Here is a 16,658-nt window from a genome sequence, read left to right as displayed (position 1 = left end):
AAAGTGACTTCACTGCAATGCATAAGGAGATACTTAGTAACGGGTTAACAGGGCTCTAATTTAGCAGAAAAAAATACAATGCAGTAGGCACTTTGTCTTCTTTTTTGAAGCAAATATGACCTAAGATCTACCAGATGGTACTGTCATGCATTCAAGTGGATCATGGGTCCTTCTTGTTGTTTTTTCTGCCTTTCCCTGTTCCAGGCTCTGCCTGGCTCCTGGTGCCTGGGCATCTCCCCCCAAACTTCCTCCCTGCGCTCAGCTGAAGGCCTACCTGAAGGTCAGCTGCTCAGGGTATCTGCATGCTGCCAGGCCCCATCCTGGGTGCGGCCCCATTTGTGTAGCCCGATACAGCCCGACATTTGCCTTTTACGTGAGTACATCCCATTCAGCGCATCACATGCCAGCTGAGCTATAACTTCATATAACATGACCTGCCGCTCTGCTCTGCACTGCACAATTTAGTCTTTGCTTTCTCTGAGCTGCAACCTCTGAAATGTGCTACAAGGCAAGCTGCTGCCAGAGGAAACAAGATAGGCTGCTAGTGCAGCTGCTTGTGTTCAGCAGGGTATCCAGCATGAGAGCTGGACAAGATGAAAGAAATCCCCAGCATAACTCATCCTCTTCTTACACAGACCTGGTGCACCAGTGCCTGACTTGCAGGCAAAGGCCACTCTGGAGATGCCAAAACTGTATTTTATACTTTAGCAACCTAATGTATTCCCAGCACTTCTCCCAGCTTTTCCCCACTTGCAGGCAAAGGCCACTCTGGAGATGCCAAAACTGTATTTTATACTTTAGCAACCTAATGTATTCCCAGCACTTCTCCCAGCTTTTCCCCATTTCTGGCATGCATCTCTCCCCACAACAGTCCAGCACTCACCTGAATGTATCCCAGAAGCATGGCTAGACCTTGCATACAGCAGCAATATCATCACGTGATACATTAATGCTCCTGATCACTGGAGCCTTGTAGAAATCATGCCAATCTTCCAGTACTGCATAACCTCTTCAGCCTAGCAGCTTCTCATTCTTCTGTTCCCTCGGTTTCCCCCCACCATGCCACAGAAAGAATGGAAGTACCAGACAGGAGAAACCCGACCTGCCAGCCAGGCCCACTGCCTGGGTCTATGCCAAGCATGCCCACCTGGCTGCCCATGTTGCGATTCTACTTTCTACCCATCAAACCAGGGGCAAAAGAAATTTCTGATCCATCTGCTCTGCTTTTGGGAAACTTGCCAGGAGACCTGTCACATGCAGCCAGTGGAGAAGCGCTCTGACTCTCTCCTGGTGGCACCTCCCTGGAGTCGCACGTGAGCTCGGCTCAAAGAGCACTGTGTCTGCAACAGCACCAAGGAAGCACAGGAGGCAGCAGGTAGGCACGGGGCAGGCACCAGCGCCTTGCACGTGCACCCAGCCTGCCCCGTTCTCACTGCTGCTGTGACAAAGCACGTCACAGTCCTCAGTTCAGCATTTTGCCCACAATACTGCAGGAGAGGAGTGCCTTGCAGCTAGATCTTAGCCCTGGGTTTACTCTGCTCTCTGTGGCAGAGAGGCTAGGAAAGAATTAGGCAGCAGCTCAGTTCCTGAAATGCATTGCTTTTATGTGCCTTAGTTCTGTGCTTCAGCGAGGTTTTAGTAATGTCTTGGCAGCAAGGCTGGTTTATGAGCTACCTAGAAGGAAGGTTTTCCAGACACCCACAGGCCGAGGAAGCCAAGGAAAACATTGGTGCGGGGTCCAAGGCTGCCCAGCAAAGGCACCTGAGCTCGGCGGAGAAGGCTCTGCAAACAGCAGCCTTTGGCTGCCTGGACTGGTCCTGTCCTGAAGAGCCACAAAGCAGCTGCCAAAACCCCATCATGAGGAGGAGAAAAGGTGTGTTAACGCTGCAGGTCATTGCTGGGAAAGGGGAGAGCCAGAACATCATGCTGAGACAATCACAGCTTCCCCCCGCCGATCCCCAGCAGTGCTGTCCCTACGACCCAGGACTGCTCAGTACTAATGCTCCAGACCCACCAGGAGCATATATAAGGGAAAATAGCCTAATGCTTGAAGGCACAACTAAGATGCTCTCCCACAAGCATCCTGAATCCTATTACTTAGCTTCTCCAGGTGCAGCTCCAGGGTGTGCAACAGGGTCTGGCAAAGTGGTGTGCATGCAGACGGGTTGTGTTGAGGCGCACAGGGACCTGCCAGGCAGTGGCGGCAGGCACAGGGAGCTCAGCTCAGGGTGTGAGGGGGAGATCAGCTGATTACAGGCAGCAGTTGGACACCGGGATTACAAGACTGTGAGCCTTCAGATTCTGCACTCAGACACTTTGCACAAGTTCAGAAGTAATTTTGCAGCAGCAATGTAGCTGAGCTTCTCAGCCATGCTGCCCCTTCTTTAAACAGCCTCAGCACTGCACAACACAAGAGAGAAACTGAAGGGCTGTTGTTAACTTTTCCTGGCTTAGCTCCATGGGACTGTACCTTTTGCCTAGCTTCCTTCAGCAAACCTAGGCAGCAACCTGCTTACTAAATAGCACTGTTTCTTCCAAGATAAAACTCAACAGCACACAGCTTTAGTCCCTGGTGAGCCAGCCGCAGTGGCAGGTGGCAGCTGCATCACTGAAGGGTGCATCAGCACAGGACAGACCTTGGCTGGAAACGCCTGGGCCGTGGCAGGCAAGCCGAAGCAGTGGGAGTTGGAAGAGCTGCACATGTGTCACCTGGCACAGTCACAAGTGGCAGTGCCTCAGCTGTCACCCATCCTAATGGTCCGGCAGAGGCAGGCAGGGAACCTTTGCCAGGAGGCCTGGAAAGGGGAAAGTCTGCAACAAGCACATGTGAGGGGCAGGCTCTTGGTGCCAGCATCTGGATGGTAACTGAAACATGAGGCTGCCTCAGTGCATGGGCAGGCACTGGCCCTCACACAGGCATGGGCAGCTTGGCTTTGAGCTCCTCACAGGTCCAGTCCTGTCTGCAGTTACTGGATTACCGAGATGATCCTCTGTCTACTCTCACAACTATTAGCTGTTCTCCATTTACAATCCATGCCTGAACTGACTGCAGGTTAACAGGAACAAAGAAAACCCTGGGCTCCTCCTTAGGGGAAGAACTTCATGGAAAAGTGATCTTTTTAAAAGGCAGAAAGTACATAACAAGTAACCTGGTCCTGTATATTCCCAAATCCTCTACCCTCAGGCATACTGTGAGGATAGGAAGAGACCACAGTTTCACCAACTATCCCGACTTGAGTTCTGGCTAAGGGATGGGGAGCAGTGTGCCCCCGCAGCCGGGGCACAGGTGCAAGGGCAGGCAATGCCCTCTGCAGAGAGACTTTCTTATCCCTTAATGTTTTCAGCTCCCAGTCAAGTGCTTCTGCACTCAGCACAAAATGGAAACACCAGTTTCATTCCATGCCTCCCCAGCCCAGCTTCCGCCAGCACCCGGCGACGCAGACACACAGGACCAGAGCAGAAACAAAAGACTCAGGGAAAAATACTTAGGAAATCAGCACATATAGCTGTAAGTGAACATGTGGTTGGGAGATATCCAGTCTGTGACAATTAATACAATTAAGGGTGGGGTGATGGGTCTCCAGGCACACTGAAGTATTGTCAGGCACTATGGATCTGTGCATAGAGTGTGATTGTCCCCACGCTCTCCCCTCTGCCAGGATGAGTCTGGTCCAGGTACTGCAGTCCTAGCTGAATGCTGAAGAAGGTTCATTCCTGCAGAAGTCCTGCCTAAAGGCACAGGGCCAGCTGTGTGCAGGGAAAAAAAGGCTGCTATGTATCTGGATATGTTCACCCAATTATGCAAGGCTCAGCAGCACCAGAAGATGACAGGGCTAAATCATTTTCACCTGCAAGAAAGTCAGCAAACACAATGAAGTAAAGAACATAAAAGGAAGGCTTCATTCAGCAATCCCTATATGACATGCTTGGAATGATTTATGCAGATCTCACAGAATTTGTTTGTCTTCTACCTTACCTCAGGCACAAGAAAAGAGTTCCCAGGTACACTAATAACCAAACACAAGAATGAAGCAATTGAGTCAAATGCTTCAGGGAGAGGCCTTTGTCAGACACCCGGGGGAAGACAAGACAGGCTGCAGCTAATAAGCAGTGGTCTAACATGAATTTCTGGGAGCAGAATGACACAGGGAACTCAGCAATGCCTGTGCAGGGCTGCAAACCCTGAAGTAAATCTGTAGCCAGCAGCATGTTTTTCTGATCCCTCTCTACTCCCAGCTGCTACCAACCCAACAAATCCAGATTTTTCTAGAAGTGTACAACACTCCACTACTGCTTCTTCCTGGCTTTAGCAACTGAATAGGACATTGATTTAGCCCACTGACTACTCAAGGAGAGCTACACATCCACTAGATGCTTCAGTCAAATAAGATATTACCCAGCTGTGTCAGAAGGCTCTTCCTGGCCCCTCTATATACCCTCTATAACCCACCCAGCGCATTACAGCCTCTAACCAGCTGCTATAATCTCCTTTAAAGTCCTTGTCTAAGGTCCTCAGACTGCTGCCTTATGTTCTCAGCCTTGCCTTCAGCTTGCTGGCTGTGAGGCTCTCTGCCCAGCATCCCCTTCTGATGCATGCCTCTCTCCACAACTTTAAGTTATTGCAGCTGACTATGCAGTGTGTAGATTTACTTTCTGACGATCCTGTTCCTTCCAGCCTCAGACCTCCAGACTGTGGTCTCTAACAAACTCGAGCTCCCTCCAGCAGCTTTGCTGCGGTACTGCAAGTACAATGTTCACCAGGAGTGTCAGGAACCCAACCCTATGTGGATTGTTCCCACTTTTCCTGGCCTCTCTCTGCCACCGATCTCTTTGCAGGCCTGGAATAGAAGCTGGCAGCTGCTTTCCATCTGCCCTGCTCTATTTCTAAGGAGTTGATGGCCAGGAGACTCTCCAAGGTGGCATGTAGGAGGAGAAAGAGCCCCTTTGCTCCTCCATTTCCTGGGGATGCTGAAGTTGCCGTCTGGCCTCCTGTGCATCTCCTCTGCTTACCATGTCACTTGGGCTGTATGTCCTCAATGCTGAGGGCTCGACTGCAGCTCAGTACAGGAGCTGTTCAAGGGAATGGAAGAGAACTGCAGTGGGAAGCAGAGATACAGTGTTAGGGAAGTACTGGCTAGGTCACTGGCCATGTCACAGCCCCTTGTGTTGTGGACTGTTCTTTGTGAATCCCAGAGATCCTCTCCCAGGGCCTGCCCCAGTCTGGCACATTCAATGAACACATCCTTGATGCCAAGCTCACCAAATAAAACCTGTCATCCAGGAGACAGGAAACCAAGCACCACTTCTGGAAGCCTCCTGTACCTGAACAGGGCATCTCTAAGAGTCCTACAGTGGCTGTGGGGGCATGGCTGTGGCAGAGGAAGGCACCGGAAGGCTGGAGCTGCCCCCTGCTCACCTGCTGGATTTCCTGCATTGCCAGGCGTATGGAGGAGCGAAGGCGAGGGAACGCCCGCTGGCTGCCTCCCTCCTCTCCTGGGCTTGGCTTTGCCCTGCTCTCATCCAGGCGCCGTTGCTCTTGGCACTTCGTGGCCCTCCTGAACCACACGCGCTTGAGAACTGAGGCTGCTCCTGTCTGCAGAATGGGCCTCCCAGCAGGAGGTCCAGAGCGGCAAGCCTGCTCCCCTGGAGGGGTCTCCTCCTCAGCTGCAGATGGAGCCAGCGTGAGGCACTCCAGGTCTTCATAATCCAAACTACCACTGCTTTTCTGAGGGTGAGAAGAGTGGATTCAGCAGTGGTCACTACAGATCCTCTACATACCCCCAACAGCATGGCTAAGAGCGATACCCAGCTATGATTACTGACAAGCATAGAGCAGGCCATATCATCCATCCCAGGAAACCCCAATGCCCATCTACTAGACTTCCCTGGTACATGCAGAAGAAGCCAGGCTGCTTAGCCAATACAGGACTCCCACAATGGAAACACAAAGCAGAGATATTGCCAAAGTGACTATATCTGCTCAAGGCACAGTCCATGCCTCAGCCCCTTTTCCTGCTGCAGATCTTCAGCACTCACCTGCCCACAGGGAATGGTCAGCGTTTCCATGAAGGGCTGGATGCCCACAGTTTGGTGATACCGAACCAGTTCAGTGAGTGAGGTATGAGCCCGGTCTTCACCCAGAATTACATAGCGTGCATTGGGCTGCATCTCGATCATGTAGTGTCTGCAGCGGCCTTCACCCCTGGGGAGAGAGACAGACAGAAATAATCATGACACGAGGCCACAGCTTCTCTCCAGGACCCAGTCGTTGCTTTCTGTACTTGTCTCGAGAGGCCCAGATGTGATCAAGAGCCACAGTACCAAATATTGCAAAGATGCAGGAGATCCTCCATGCTGGACTGTTAGCACACTGTGCTAACAGGTGCTGGAGGAGCATTAATTTCCCCAAATTCAGCAACCGGAGCACAAAAGAAAACCCAGGTACCCAGATCCAAACCCCAGCAGCCTGAACCACCTCCCAGGCCTGTTGTCCACATTACCACTCTGCCCTACCTTTTGCCTGATGCTGTATGCTTCTCCAGCATACTCTGATTACTTCTCAGGCTCTTCTCTAGAATAATGCCCTGTGCTATATCACATCTCCTCAGGCCCCAGTGGATGCTTCTTCCAGCCTGGATGGCCCACACAGCCATTTACCACACCCCAAGCAGTACCTGCACCCTCCAAGCCTCAGAGTCGCACCAACCCACTCACAAACTGATCTAGTATTTGGCAAGAGACAGACTCTGCAGTGTCCTGTTTGCTATTCCAAAGTGTGTTTGAGGCACCCCACCACAGAAGAGACTAAGCATCAGGCTCAGTAGACTACTCTGTGGAGAAAGTTAACTATTCCAGCCATACGTAGCTCAGTTCAGGATTTTTCTTCTTCCTTCTCTGCAAGGCTCATTACCTGTATGTCAGGGTGTAGCCTGGTCGGCTCTGGCTGATGCGAACAAGGAAGCAGCCCAAAGGCTTGTCAATCAGCAAGTTTTCAGCTTCCCTGGAAACAAGAAAGTTTTTCAGAGGACAGTGAGCAGCTGTCTCTATGCAGGGATTCCCAATCTTGCAACCACGGTAGTGGTCCCAGTCCACAGGGAAGCCAGTATCTGCCCACTGTGTTCCCAGCTAGAGGTTTCCAGGCTCAGGCTTGCTAGTGCAGGGAGGCATAAACATGCTGACATGGTGCAATACTCTCAGCCAAAGCTTTTCCAAGCAGAGCTGCTCCAAACCTGCTCCAGCAGTCTAGTGCAGTAGCAACAGCCACCTTCCAGCACAGAGCACATGACAAAGCATGGCTGAGATGAGAAGACTGAGCACATGCGCATTTCCCAGGCTCTGGGGCTGCTGGAAGAAGTCAGAAGGCTACGGATTAGTGGTGCTCAGCATGAGGTAAGCCCAGTGCCTTGGAAAAAAGCCAGCTTTGGCTACGCCACTCTGGTTCCCCAAACTTCCCTCCTGTAAAGAGGTCTTCCCCCTTTTTGCCCAACAAAGCACTGCATTGTGCTTGTCATGTGCCTTGCTCCAGACTAAACGCAACTGCATATCACAAGTGCAAGCTGGGATTGCTCTTCCTACTCTATTACATGAGGCTAAACTGACTCTGCTACAGTGGGACTTAAATCCAGTGGCATGAAGCACCACTTTAAAAGTACTTAAAACCTCAATGTGTCTTTGGGAAGGATCTGCAGGCAGAGAACCTGCTGTTTCCTTCACTGTGAAGTGCTCATCTCTAGCCTATATTTTAATTCAAAGTTTTGTCTCACGGGCACTAGCTTTTCCTCAAGCATCCTTGCATCCATGGACAAAAGCACTGATGCAGGTTGGGGCCTTGTTAATTACCTTAAAAATAATGTAGCTGTCAGCGCTGTACTAAGCTAACACACTGTGTAAAGTCTCTGAGTAATGCTCACACTGACAAGCTAATAAAACCCAGCAACTTGTGATTTGATAAGACCAAAGGAGACCTGCAGCTTTAACAGAAAAAAAGTTGCAAACTGGAATAAGATGATAAGGATGTTTGAATGAGAGGCACATTTGGCAGTAATGCCCACACACAAGTCCCCCTAAATAAGGGGGGGGAATGGCAGTTAGCAGGCATGCAACACCATAAATTAATTTGTATGCAAGGGAAACTGAGCTAGAAACTTTGGCATCTACCTGCTAACCTCACTATCTTGCTGCTATCTGATCACTGGCGTAATCAGCATTTCACTGCTTGTCACACTGCTTGGAAAGAAAAAGTGTTTAGCTCAGCCAAGAGAGTAATGTGAGAGGCATACACAGTAGCATAATTTCAGGCATTTAAATAAAGGTTTTGCCAAAAAAAGCTTGGGAATTCACAATCCCTTAAATGCCTCCACAGGAAGACCAGGTTTTGTGGACGTCTCTCCCAGCCTAGGAGGTGTAAATTCCACCTACGCTACACTCTCCTTAGATGGGCAGAGGTATCCACAAAACCCTGCCTCCTCCCATACCTGGGGGCTTTGCGAATTTTGCCATTGGATACTCACGAAAGCCCCTCTAAATAGTCTTTTTAATAAATATATATTGAATTCTGCATTCCTCTGCTGTAAGAACCACAACTGAGAAATGTGAGAACAGCCATAATGAGTCTGTCCACAAGTCCACCTTCCTCCCATATCACATCTCTGCAAATGGTCCAGAACAGCATAAACATTTATGGGTATTTCCCCTTCAAGTACTTTCCCAGCCTCCCTTCCCTGCACAGGTTCTGTATTTAAGAACCCACAGCAGATTTCTTTTCCATGAGCCTGCACAGCCTTTCCTTGGGCCCATGTAAAGTTTCAGCATTCTTCTTCTGTGGCAAGGAGCTCCAAAGCTCCCTCTAGTGGTTTGAAGCTCACAACCTAGAAGGGAAAAGTCCTGCACATCCTCGGTTTCTTTACAGAGGCAAATCCACGGGCCTCCAACCTCTCTTCCTAAGGATGCTGCAGCTTCTGCCTGTTTGCCCCAGCCCCAGCTGCGGCCAGTGTGTCTGTCACCAGCATACTCACCTCCGGCTGATCATCCCATGCAGCCAGGTTGGAAAGGCCCCATCGTCCTGCATGACCTTCTGGGCCTGCGTCTCTCTGAACCAACGGAGAGTTGCTCCTCTCTTGAGTTTCCTCATTTTTGCCTCTTCTTCAGTCTGTTCCTCTGTCCCCAGAATGGGACGAGGCCCAGAAGGGTGCAGGAAATTATCAAAAGGAGTGGACTGAAAATGGGGACAAGGGAAAGTGGGCATGAAAGCAAGGTCAGAGGCAAGGCCCCTTGAAGAGATCATTTTGGTAGATCCCATTCCTGAGTCCCTGCAGTTAGGACAAGATCACCACCATCAGACTCTGCTTTCAGTTCCTCAAAGGCACTGACCAAGTTTTTTCACCAACCACACTAGGAAAAGGTGCTCCCATCTCCGATAAAGAGAAAGACAGTGTTCTCCTGTGACGACATGCAAGAGAATATGCATATGCAGAAGGTGGAAGGAGCAGGGAAACTGCACACATGGCTGTGTGACCCCAGACAGAGCTAATATCACTACCTCTGTGAGTTTGCTGCGTGGCCGTGGGACTGGTGGCTGTGGTGGCATATCAGATGCAGGACGGGGACAAGGCTGAGGGCGTCTCTTTCGTGGCACAGGGACTGGCAAGGAGATTCTTTCTGCAACGAGAGGAACAGGTAGATGAAATCTGGGATCCGAGATCCATGGGATCTGTCCTCCATATGCCCAGCATAGGAACAGGAATGCTGTCATCCATGGAGGACGGGAAATATTCTGCCTCTCCAGCACACGCTATAGCAGCAGCAGGAAGAGGGATCATCAAAAAGATAAGTCTGGAGCTCAGTCCTTCCCCATCTCTCCTCAGCCAGGCTCCTGAGTGTGGGAAGCAGCAAAAGAGACAAAGAACATGGCCTCAAATCCACTGTCAACTTCCACTCCACATGCCGCAAGGAGAAGCTACACAAAATCACAAAGCACGATACAAAACTCTCTCCCACTGAGCAGATGGGAAAGGCACAGCCTGGCATTCCTCCCAGCACAGCCAGGTAAATGACCTCCATCACTCTCTTTCTGTTCCTCACAGAGAAAACCTCACTTTCAAATGGACCACATTAGTGGAGCCCTCAGCCCCGTGAGAACCAAGGACATGCCACCATCACCAGCAACTTAGAGCACTTTGAAGTGATCATCACATAAGCGGCCACACACTAGCACAGTGGGAGTGGGAGCAACTCACTTTGGGCTTCTGCTTCTATCTCCAGCTGCCGGCTTCTCTCTCTTTCTGCCTCCTCCTGTAGCCGTAGTGCCTGAGCTCTCAGCTCAGCCATCAGTTTCAGGTATGTCTTCCTGCAGCTGAATCCCCTGAAAGCTGTTAAAAGAAAAGCTGTGGCTAGAAAAAAGTGCTAATCATGCCTTGTCACTCCCTAGTGGAAGGGATATGCCTTTGCCCTGTGCAAAGCCTTCAACACTTAACTCCATTAATACAGAGCAGTGCAGGCTCTCTGCTGCTAACATGCAGTCCGAACCATGTCAGAACTGTTTTCTAACTCTTTGACCTGTCTGATCACAGATTTTAAAAATAAAATCACAGACCTGAGCTCTCATCTCTAATGCCAAGGCACAAGATACCTAAAGAACAAAATATCACACAAGGGTCACTGTTAACCATTTATCTCCTTTGGGACATTATTGAGTAAAAGCAGAGCTCAGCTGTGTAGGAGTCAGGATTTCCTTGATACTAGTCTGTGAGATGACCTTTCCCATAAGCAGCCATCACAGGGTTCACCAACAGCATTACAAACATTACATTATCCTGCTTACTTCATCAGGTATTAAAGCCCATGAATTGAAGCAGTACTATCTCCTTCCCCTAAGGACACTACCCACACATCTTTCCAACAGATGAGAACATGGAACAGCATGTGACAGTCTGATGTTTGTTGTACTGTCTGGCACACACTGGAAGCTTCTCAGATGCTTCAGCAGTGGGCACAGTGCAACAACCCATACAGAAGAGAAATACAGCAGAAAGAGACCAGGCTGGGTGGAAGCCTCCTCCCCCTGGTTGCCCTAGGGGCCTGTGCAGAGGGAAGTACCAGATTGTCCACAGTGCCCTGCTCTGTAGAAACAGGCTGCCAAGGCATAGACTACTCAGAAAAAAATATATATATCACACCCTTCTGCCTGTCTCTGAAAGTAGGAATGAGATCTGCTTCTCTCTCATCTACTTGAGAGAGTCTCCTCAGCTTAACACCACTCACAAGGCAGCCCTTGCTCCCTGGTGTGAGATCAGAGTTGAGGGGCTCTCCTGCCCCAGCGCTCACCTTTCTGTATGACAACTGCTGCTCTTTCCAGTCGCTCCACACACTTTGCCAGCTGATCCTGGTGCCAGTATTTAAAGAAAAGTCGTGACTTTCTGTGAGGTTGGGGAGAGAAAGAACCACTGAGAAACACTGTTTGTCTGAACTTGCATCCCATCATCCTTTGAACAGGCCCTTCATACAGCCATAGCGTTCTCCCTGAAGGGAGCCAGATAACAGTCTACATGGATAAAGTCTCTGCAGTTCAGGCCCCCCATTCCCTGCGACAGCAATTCACACCTACCCACATATCCAGCCTGTCAGCTCTGTACTTTGCAGTATCTCCAAACAGCTGAAAGAGATGAAAAAAGTGCAAAATTCATTTTCCACCCAAAGCGAACACTATGCAGCCAGTGGATTTAGGTGTATAAAGGAGAAGAAAGTGCCTCAAAAGTTCTGTGTTACATTCTTTGTCCACTGTCACCCGATCACATTCAGTAACTGGCTCGCAATCTGTAGAGCTCCTTGAGGTACAGCTAGGAGAAAATCACACTGGGGACTGTCAGCAAAGGGGTTCCTAGAGACTGACTCCCTTCAGCTTCTTGGAAGGCAATTCTGCAGGGCATAACCTATTCCCAGAGGTGGCTTTCGTTCATTTAGTTTCTGAACTCTCTGGAGCACGCAAGTTGCAGGATCTGTATGGTGATATTCCCTGCAAAAAGCTAGTTTTCCAATTCTGATTTCATTTTGCAGGCTCTAGTAATAAAAGCTGGGTCATCTGAAAATATTCTCTACTTTCCCAACATTTGTACCTCCCACAATACTTAGACCTGGAAGCAAAACTCCAGGTACATCACAAAGACAACCTCCTCCCTCTGCCTGCAAATCCAGACCATAAAGCCATAATGGCACTTTTTAACAGCAACCTGCATAGCAAAACAGAATTGGTTTTCCTTTTCTCTCAGCCAAATTCTGCTGTGCCAGAACATATATGCCAGGTTACTTTTTTCCCAAATGCATCCTATGATTTTCATGTCTGGAAATACGTGGTGCTGCCTGTCTACCGTCATCTCTCTCACCTATAAGACCCTCTCTTGACCTCACTTGGGTTTGCAATCCTTATCAATTCAATATCGTCAGAAATTTCAAGGAATCTCTCTGTGAGGGCTGGAGGAGCTGCTCCCAGGAGAGAGCTTTTCCAGAAGAACATTCAAATCCTTTTCTTAGAAGAAAAAAAAAAATATATATATATATCAGCTGGCTGCCTTACATGCTTCATTCTCACAATCAGTCACAACTCACTGTGGCAGGAAGGAGGGACTGGAACAGTGAAGGAGAGAAGGAGATGGGGAGTTGCTGCACTAGACACTGGAAGGAGAAAGCTGACAGGATCAGACTGTAGAGCTGGAGAGACATTTACATTTTAAAAGTTGTGGAAGGAACAAACAACCAGGTGCTGCAAGTATGTTGGCACACAAAAAGTTCTTGGACCAGAGACATACGCTCTCTAGCTTGGGAGACAGTCAGTGCTGGCTGCTTAGTCAACCCTGTCTTCAACTTATTCTTCTCAGATCATCAGGGAAGAACCTGGAAGGGCAGCAGGAGGCTGCACTGAGTTCATGTCCCACTGAGTACAGTGGACAACCTGACCTTACCTTAACCCCAGAAATCAAGTCCATTTACCACGTCTCCTTCCACAGGATAGAAAGGCTATATATAAAGCAATCCACAAAAGATCTCATTCATCATTGTACTAAATGACTTATAAAATCCTAACTATGTTTGTCTAGGAATATATAGCCCCCATCAGCACAAAAAAAATCCTCACTTTGTTCCTTTTACTCAGTTTGCTATGCTATCCTGAGAACAAAAGTTTCTGAAGAACAAAATGGACTAAAACTGGATTGCACATGATAGAAGCAGGGTTCCTACCTTTCTTTTGTGAGAGAGACATCTGGTTTAACTAGAAGAATTCCATATCTGTCAAAAACAAATCAATTCAGTAAGGTAAGAGTCATATCCTTGATGTGCTGATCCATGTCACTCTCACAGCAAACAACAATAAATCAGTGCCTTTCTCACTCAGTCTTCCATAGCAAACAACCCTATAGTCTCAGGCATGTGAACTTTAAAGATAATTTTACTCTCTGCCCATATCCAGTTACCAGGGTCACTTCCCTGACAATATTTAACATGGTACTTTCTAAAGGTTTAACAAACCTTTCAGCAAATTCCTCAAATGAGGGTCTCCAGGAGAAACCATCTCGTCGGATCCGGATGGTCTCCAGCAGTCCATTGTACCGGAGCTGAAGCAGCAGCATAAAGAGGATCAGAGAAACAAACAGATACAGGCCAGAACAGGTCATTAGGATATCAGTTTTTCCCTCTGCAGACAGAAACTCCTTAATGCAGTCCCAAACCTCCCTAGTTCAAATGAAAGCTTTTGTTTCCTTGGTTAAAGACTGAATTTACCAAATCCTGCAACTCTTACGATTAACTACTCTCAGTTAAAAGTTAGAACACAAAAAACAACTAAAATGGCTTTCACTTTCTAGCCATGGTATTGCTTTACTTCTGTCTCTTAGAGGATAGCCTTCCACTTCCAAATCTGTACACAGAGGTACTCCTAGGCACCAGATCAACTTCCCACTTAATCCTATCCTTTCTTATGTATATTAAATAGACCACAGAGCTTTCTGAATGCTTCTGAACATTTTCAAAATTCTCTAACGTGCCTGGACCTCAGACCAGACACAACATCCAAGGACAGTCATACAGCACATTATTCAAAGAAATCCATCTCGGCTCCTATTCAGTTGTCCTGGTTCATAGGTGAGAACAGCTTCCTCTGAGAAGCACTGTTTTTCCTGGAGAAGTACTGTCTGTTCCAGTCCTCATCCAGGAGCTACAAAGATGAATCCTGGTACCTGACAAGTAGATCTCGTTGCATTCACAAAAAAAGAAATGGGAGAGAATGGGGAATGCAGAACCTGGACCTAGCAATCTGTGTCACGAAGACAAGCAAGCACCTAGAACCTTTGCATGCATAAAGTGTGTTCTACTCTTTTCTCTGCAAGGGGCCTTCATTCAGACCAGCCAGCTTTCAGCCATCACCATGGTCTTACAGTGGAGTATGCACTTCCCTGCCTTAGATCCACTTCCCACCAAGGCTTAGTTGAAGCACCTGTAAAGAAAACTGCTTTTTCCTCACCTGCTGCAGCACCACCTGGTTGTCCACCACACCTGGCTCCTTCTGGCTGTTGGGCTTTATACAGCGCACAAAGTGCGGGTTGGCAGAATACATCCGCTCCATGAGCACCATCAGGGAATGCTGGTAAGGGCAGAGAAAGATCAACAGCCCAGGAAGCCAAAGCATTACCAGACTCCTCCGAGTGCATTATCCTGCACATGAGAACTGCCTTCCCACCCCACCAATTCAGGCTCTTGTAACATCAACTGCCCAGGCTCTGATGACAGCCAGGTCACTCCTACCATGATCAGCTGTCCTTGGCACCCAGAAAAGCCCCAGTCCATATGTTGGAAGCTTTACTATGTGTAGCAGCCTGGAAGCTCTCAAGAATATCCTGCACACATCAAGTGCAGGGGCACTGCAGGCATCAGTACTTTACCCGGAACTGAGCTCCCACTGACTGCTTTCGTGTGCTGTTGAACTTGTCATCTGCTCCCGGTATGACCTGAAACCAGACCATAAAAAAGGATTACTCATGGAAGAGGATCCTGATTACTCTGCCAGGAAGCAGACAGCTAAAAGGAGAGAGAATGGATTTCAGGGAAGGGAAGGCAATTAAAACATGGCAATAGAAATTATTGAAGAGCTGCCTGCTCTCATTTTCAGTCTGCTTCTTCAGTCACAAATATCAGGAACTGTGCCACCAATTATCAATTGCCGTGTGGACCAGAAGTACAATACCTTGGCTTTAACATGAGGCATCAGTGTCCCTGTCCTGGAGATAGTGGCTGGAAAAACAAAGACAATAATTAATTTTGTACCCTTACCTACAATCAACCATACCTAAACATTCAAACCTCACTTCACATGCACATCTACCCACAGCTGAATCACAGAGAGGAAAACACAAGGAAAGAGCTAAAGAAGAGGAGAAGAACATTCAGCTATATAAAGCAGACAATCCAGGCAATACTACTTTCTGCCACTGAAAAGACAAGGCAATCAGGTTACTGAACCACCCTTAACAACCTTCAAAAGAAATACCATCAACAGGGGAGGTCTGACAACACAGGAGAGAAGTATAGATAGCAAACAGAAACCTCACCCATAACAGTCAACACGGGAGATTATATGAAGGGAAATAACTTAAAAATAATTCAGCAACAAGATGAAAAATTCAGGAAAATTGAGTTTAATGGACGATTAATGAGAGTCTTGCACACCCTTGATGCAACAGTGTCATCTGCACTGAGAATAGTTTATACCTGCTGTTTATGAACTTATAAAGAGTTGGGACTAGACTAAATATCTTCAGTAGCAGTGTGGAAGAAGCAACAAAGACAGACATTTGTGAAACATAAGCAGAAGAACTGCAAAACATAATGGAGACTGGAAATGAAATTTATCAGTCACCTGTAAATTCCAGATAGCTGCTTACGCTGAACAAGAAAAAAAAAAATCTGCACCAAGAACACTGTGTTCAACTAGCCAAATTCCAAGGAAGCATTCACCTGATTTTTTTTTTTTTTAAACCTTTACTTTCACAGAAGCTTTGGAGACTGTGAGGGAGTATAGGGAAAGGGGAGAAATAATGCATCTGACTGCAGGGTTTTTTTTTAATCTAAGGCTGTCCCTGGAAAATGAAATAAGTTCAAAAGGATCATCTCTGCACTCATTGCTTGTGTCTCTAATACACTCTATTTACACTGTGAACTCTTTGGTGCTATGCTTTGTCCAGCTTCATTTCTAGACAAGAATAGAGCATATGGAATGGCCAGTGGAGATAGTCCTGCACGGCCCCTGGAGAAGATGGGCCATCTGATCTGAAGACAGACATCTAGGTAGTAGCTAATTCTCTGGAACAGGAAAAAACGTGCCTTGCTTTCCAGCCATGGTCAGGCTGTCAGATAGTGAGCAACAGATCTCCTGGAGAGATTCCAGCAGGTTTTGCTGATGGGAAAACTAACGTCCTGCTTCAAGACAACACTCAACAAAATCTGCCCCCTGGAAAGAGCAGCCTCTGCTGTAACTAGCATCTGTAAAGAAGGTCAGGATTGTGATCTCAGAACTATGCCATATGGAGGGGTGCTTCAATTCCACAGGAGGAACAATGTGAGGGCACTCCTGAGGGGTATTGCTGCTATCAGGCATATGTACCAAGGGGAACGGA

At 48.1% G+C, this 16,658-nt stretch overlaps 1 protein-coding gene across 1 annotated transcript in view; it reads right to left on the bottom strand.

Annotated features, from left to right (window-relative positions):
* Window positions 1–3,485: 3,485 nt before the first annotated feature.
* Window positions 3,486–16,658, bottom strand: part of LOC135325002 (myosin-IIIb-like) — a 26,111-nt gene continuing 12,938 nt past the window's right edge. The window contains exons 16-30 of the mRNA XM_064502287.1: window positions 15,230–15,276; window positions 14,928–14,993; window positions 14,510–14,629; window positions 13,519–13,604; window positions 13,231–13,278; window positions 11,603–11,650; window positions 11,323–11,414; window positions 10,236–10,367; window positions 9,539–9,657; window positions 9,015–9,214; window positions 6,911–7,000; window positions 6,037–6,202; window positions 5,417–5,725; window positions 5,011–5,093; window positions 3,486–3,848 (exon numbers count right to left, since the gene is read on the bottom strand). Coding sequence (XP_064358357.1) covers window positions 5,034–5,093; window positions 5,417–5,725; window positions 6,037–6,202; window positions 6,911–7,000; window positions 9,015–9,214; window positions 9,539–9,657; window positions 10,236–10,367; window positions 11,323–11,414; window positions 11,603–11,650; window positions 13,231–13,278; window positions 13,519–13,604; window positions 14,510–14,629; window positions 14,928–14,993; window positions 15,230–15,276 — 1,583 coding nt within the window. The 3' untranslated portion in view covers window positions 3,486–3,848; window positions 5,011–5,033. The remainder of the gene's footprint in view (window positions 3,849–5,010; window positions 5,094–5,416; window positions 5,726–6,036; window positions 6,203–6,910; window positions 7,001–9,014; window positions 9,215–9,538; window positions 9,658–10,235; window positions 10,368–11,322; window positions 11,415–11,602; window positions 11,651–13,230; window positions 13,279–13,518; window positions 13,605–14,509; window positions 14,630–14,927; window positions 14,994–15,229; window positions 15,277–16,658) is intronic.

Source organism: Dromaius novaehollandiae, chromosome Z (genome assembly GCF_036370855.1).
Source record: "Dromaius novaehollandiae isolate bDroNov1 chromosome Z, bDroNov1.hap1, whole genome shotgun sequence".
NCBI lineage: Eukaryota > Metazoa > Chordata > Aves > Casuariiformes > Dromaiidae > Dromaius > Dromaius novaehollandiae.
Note: the sequence above shows the minus strand (reverse complement) of the source record. Positions and strands in the feature narration are given on the sequence as shown.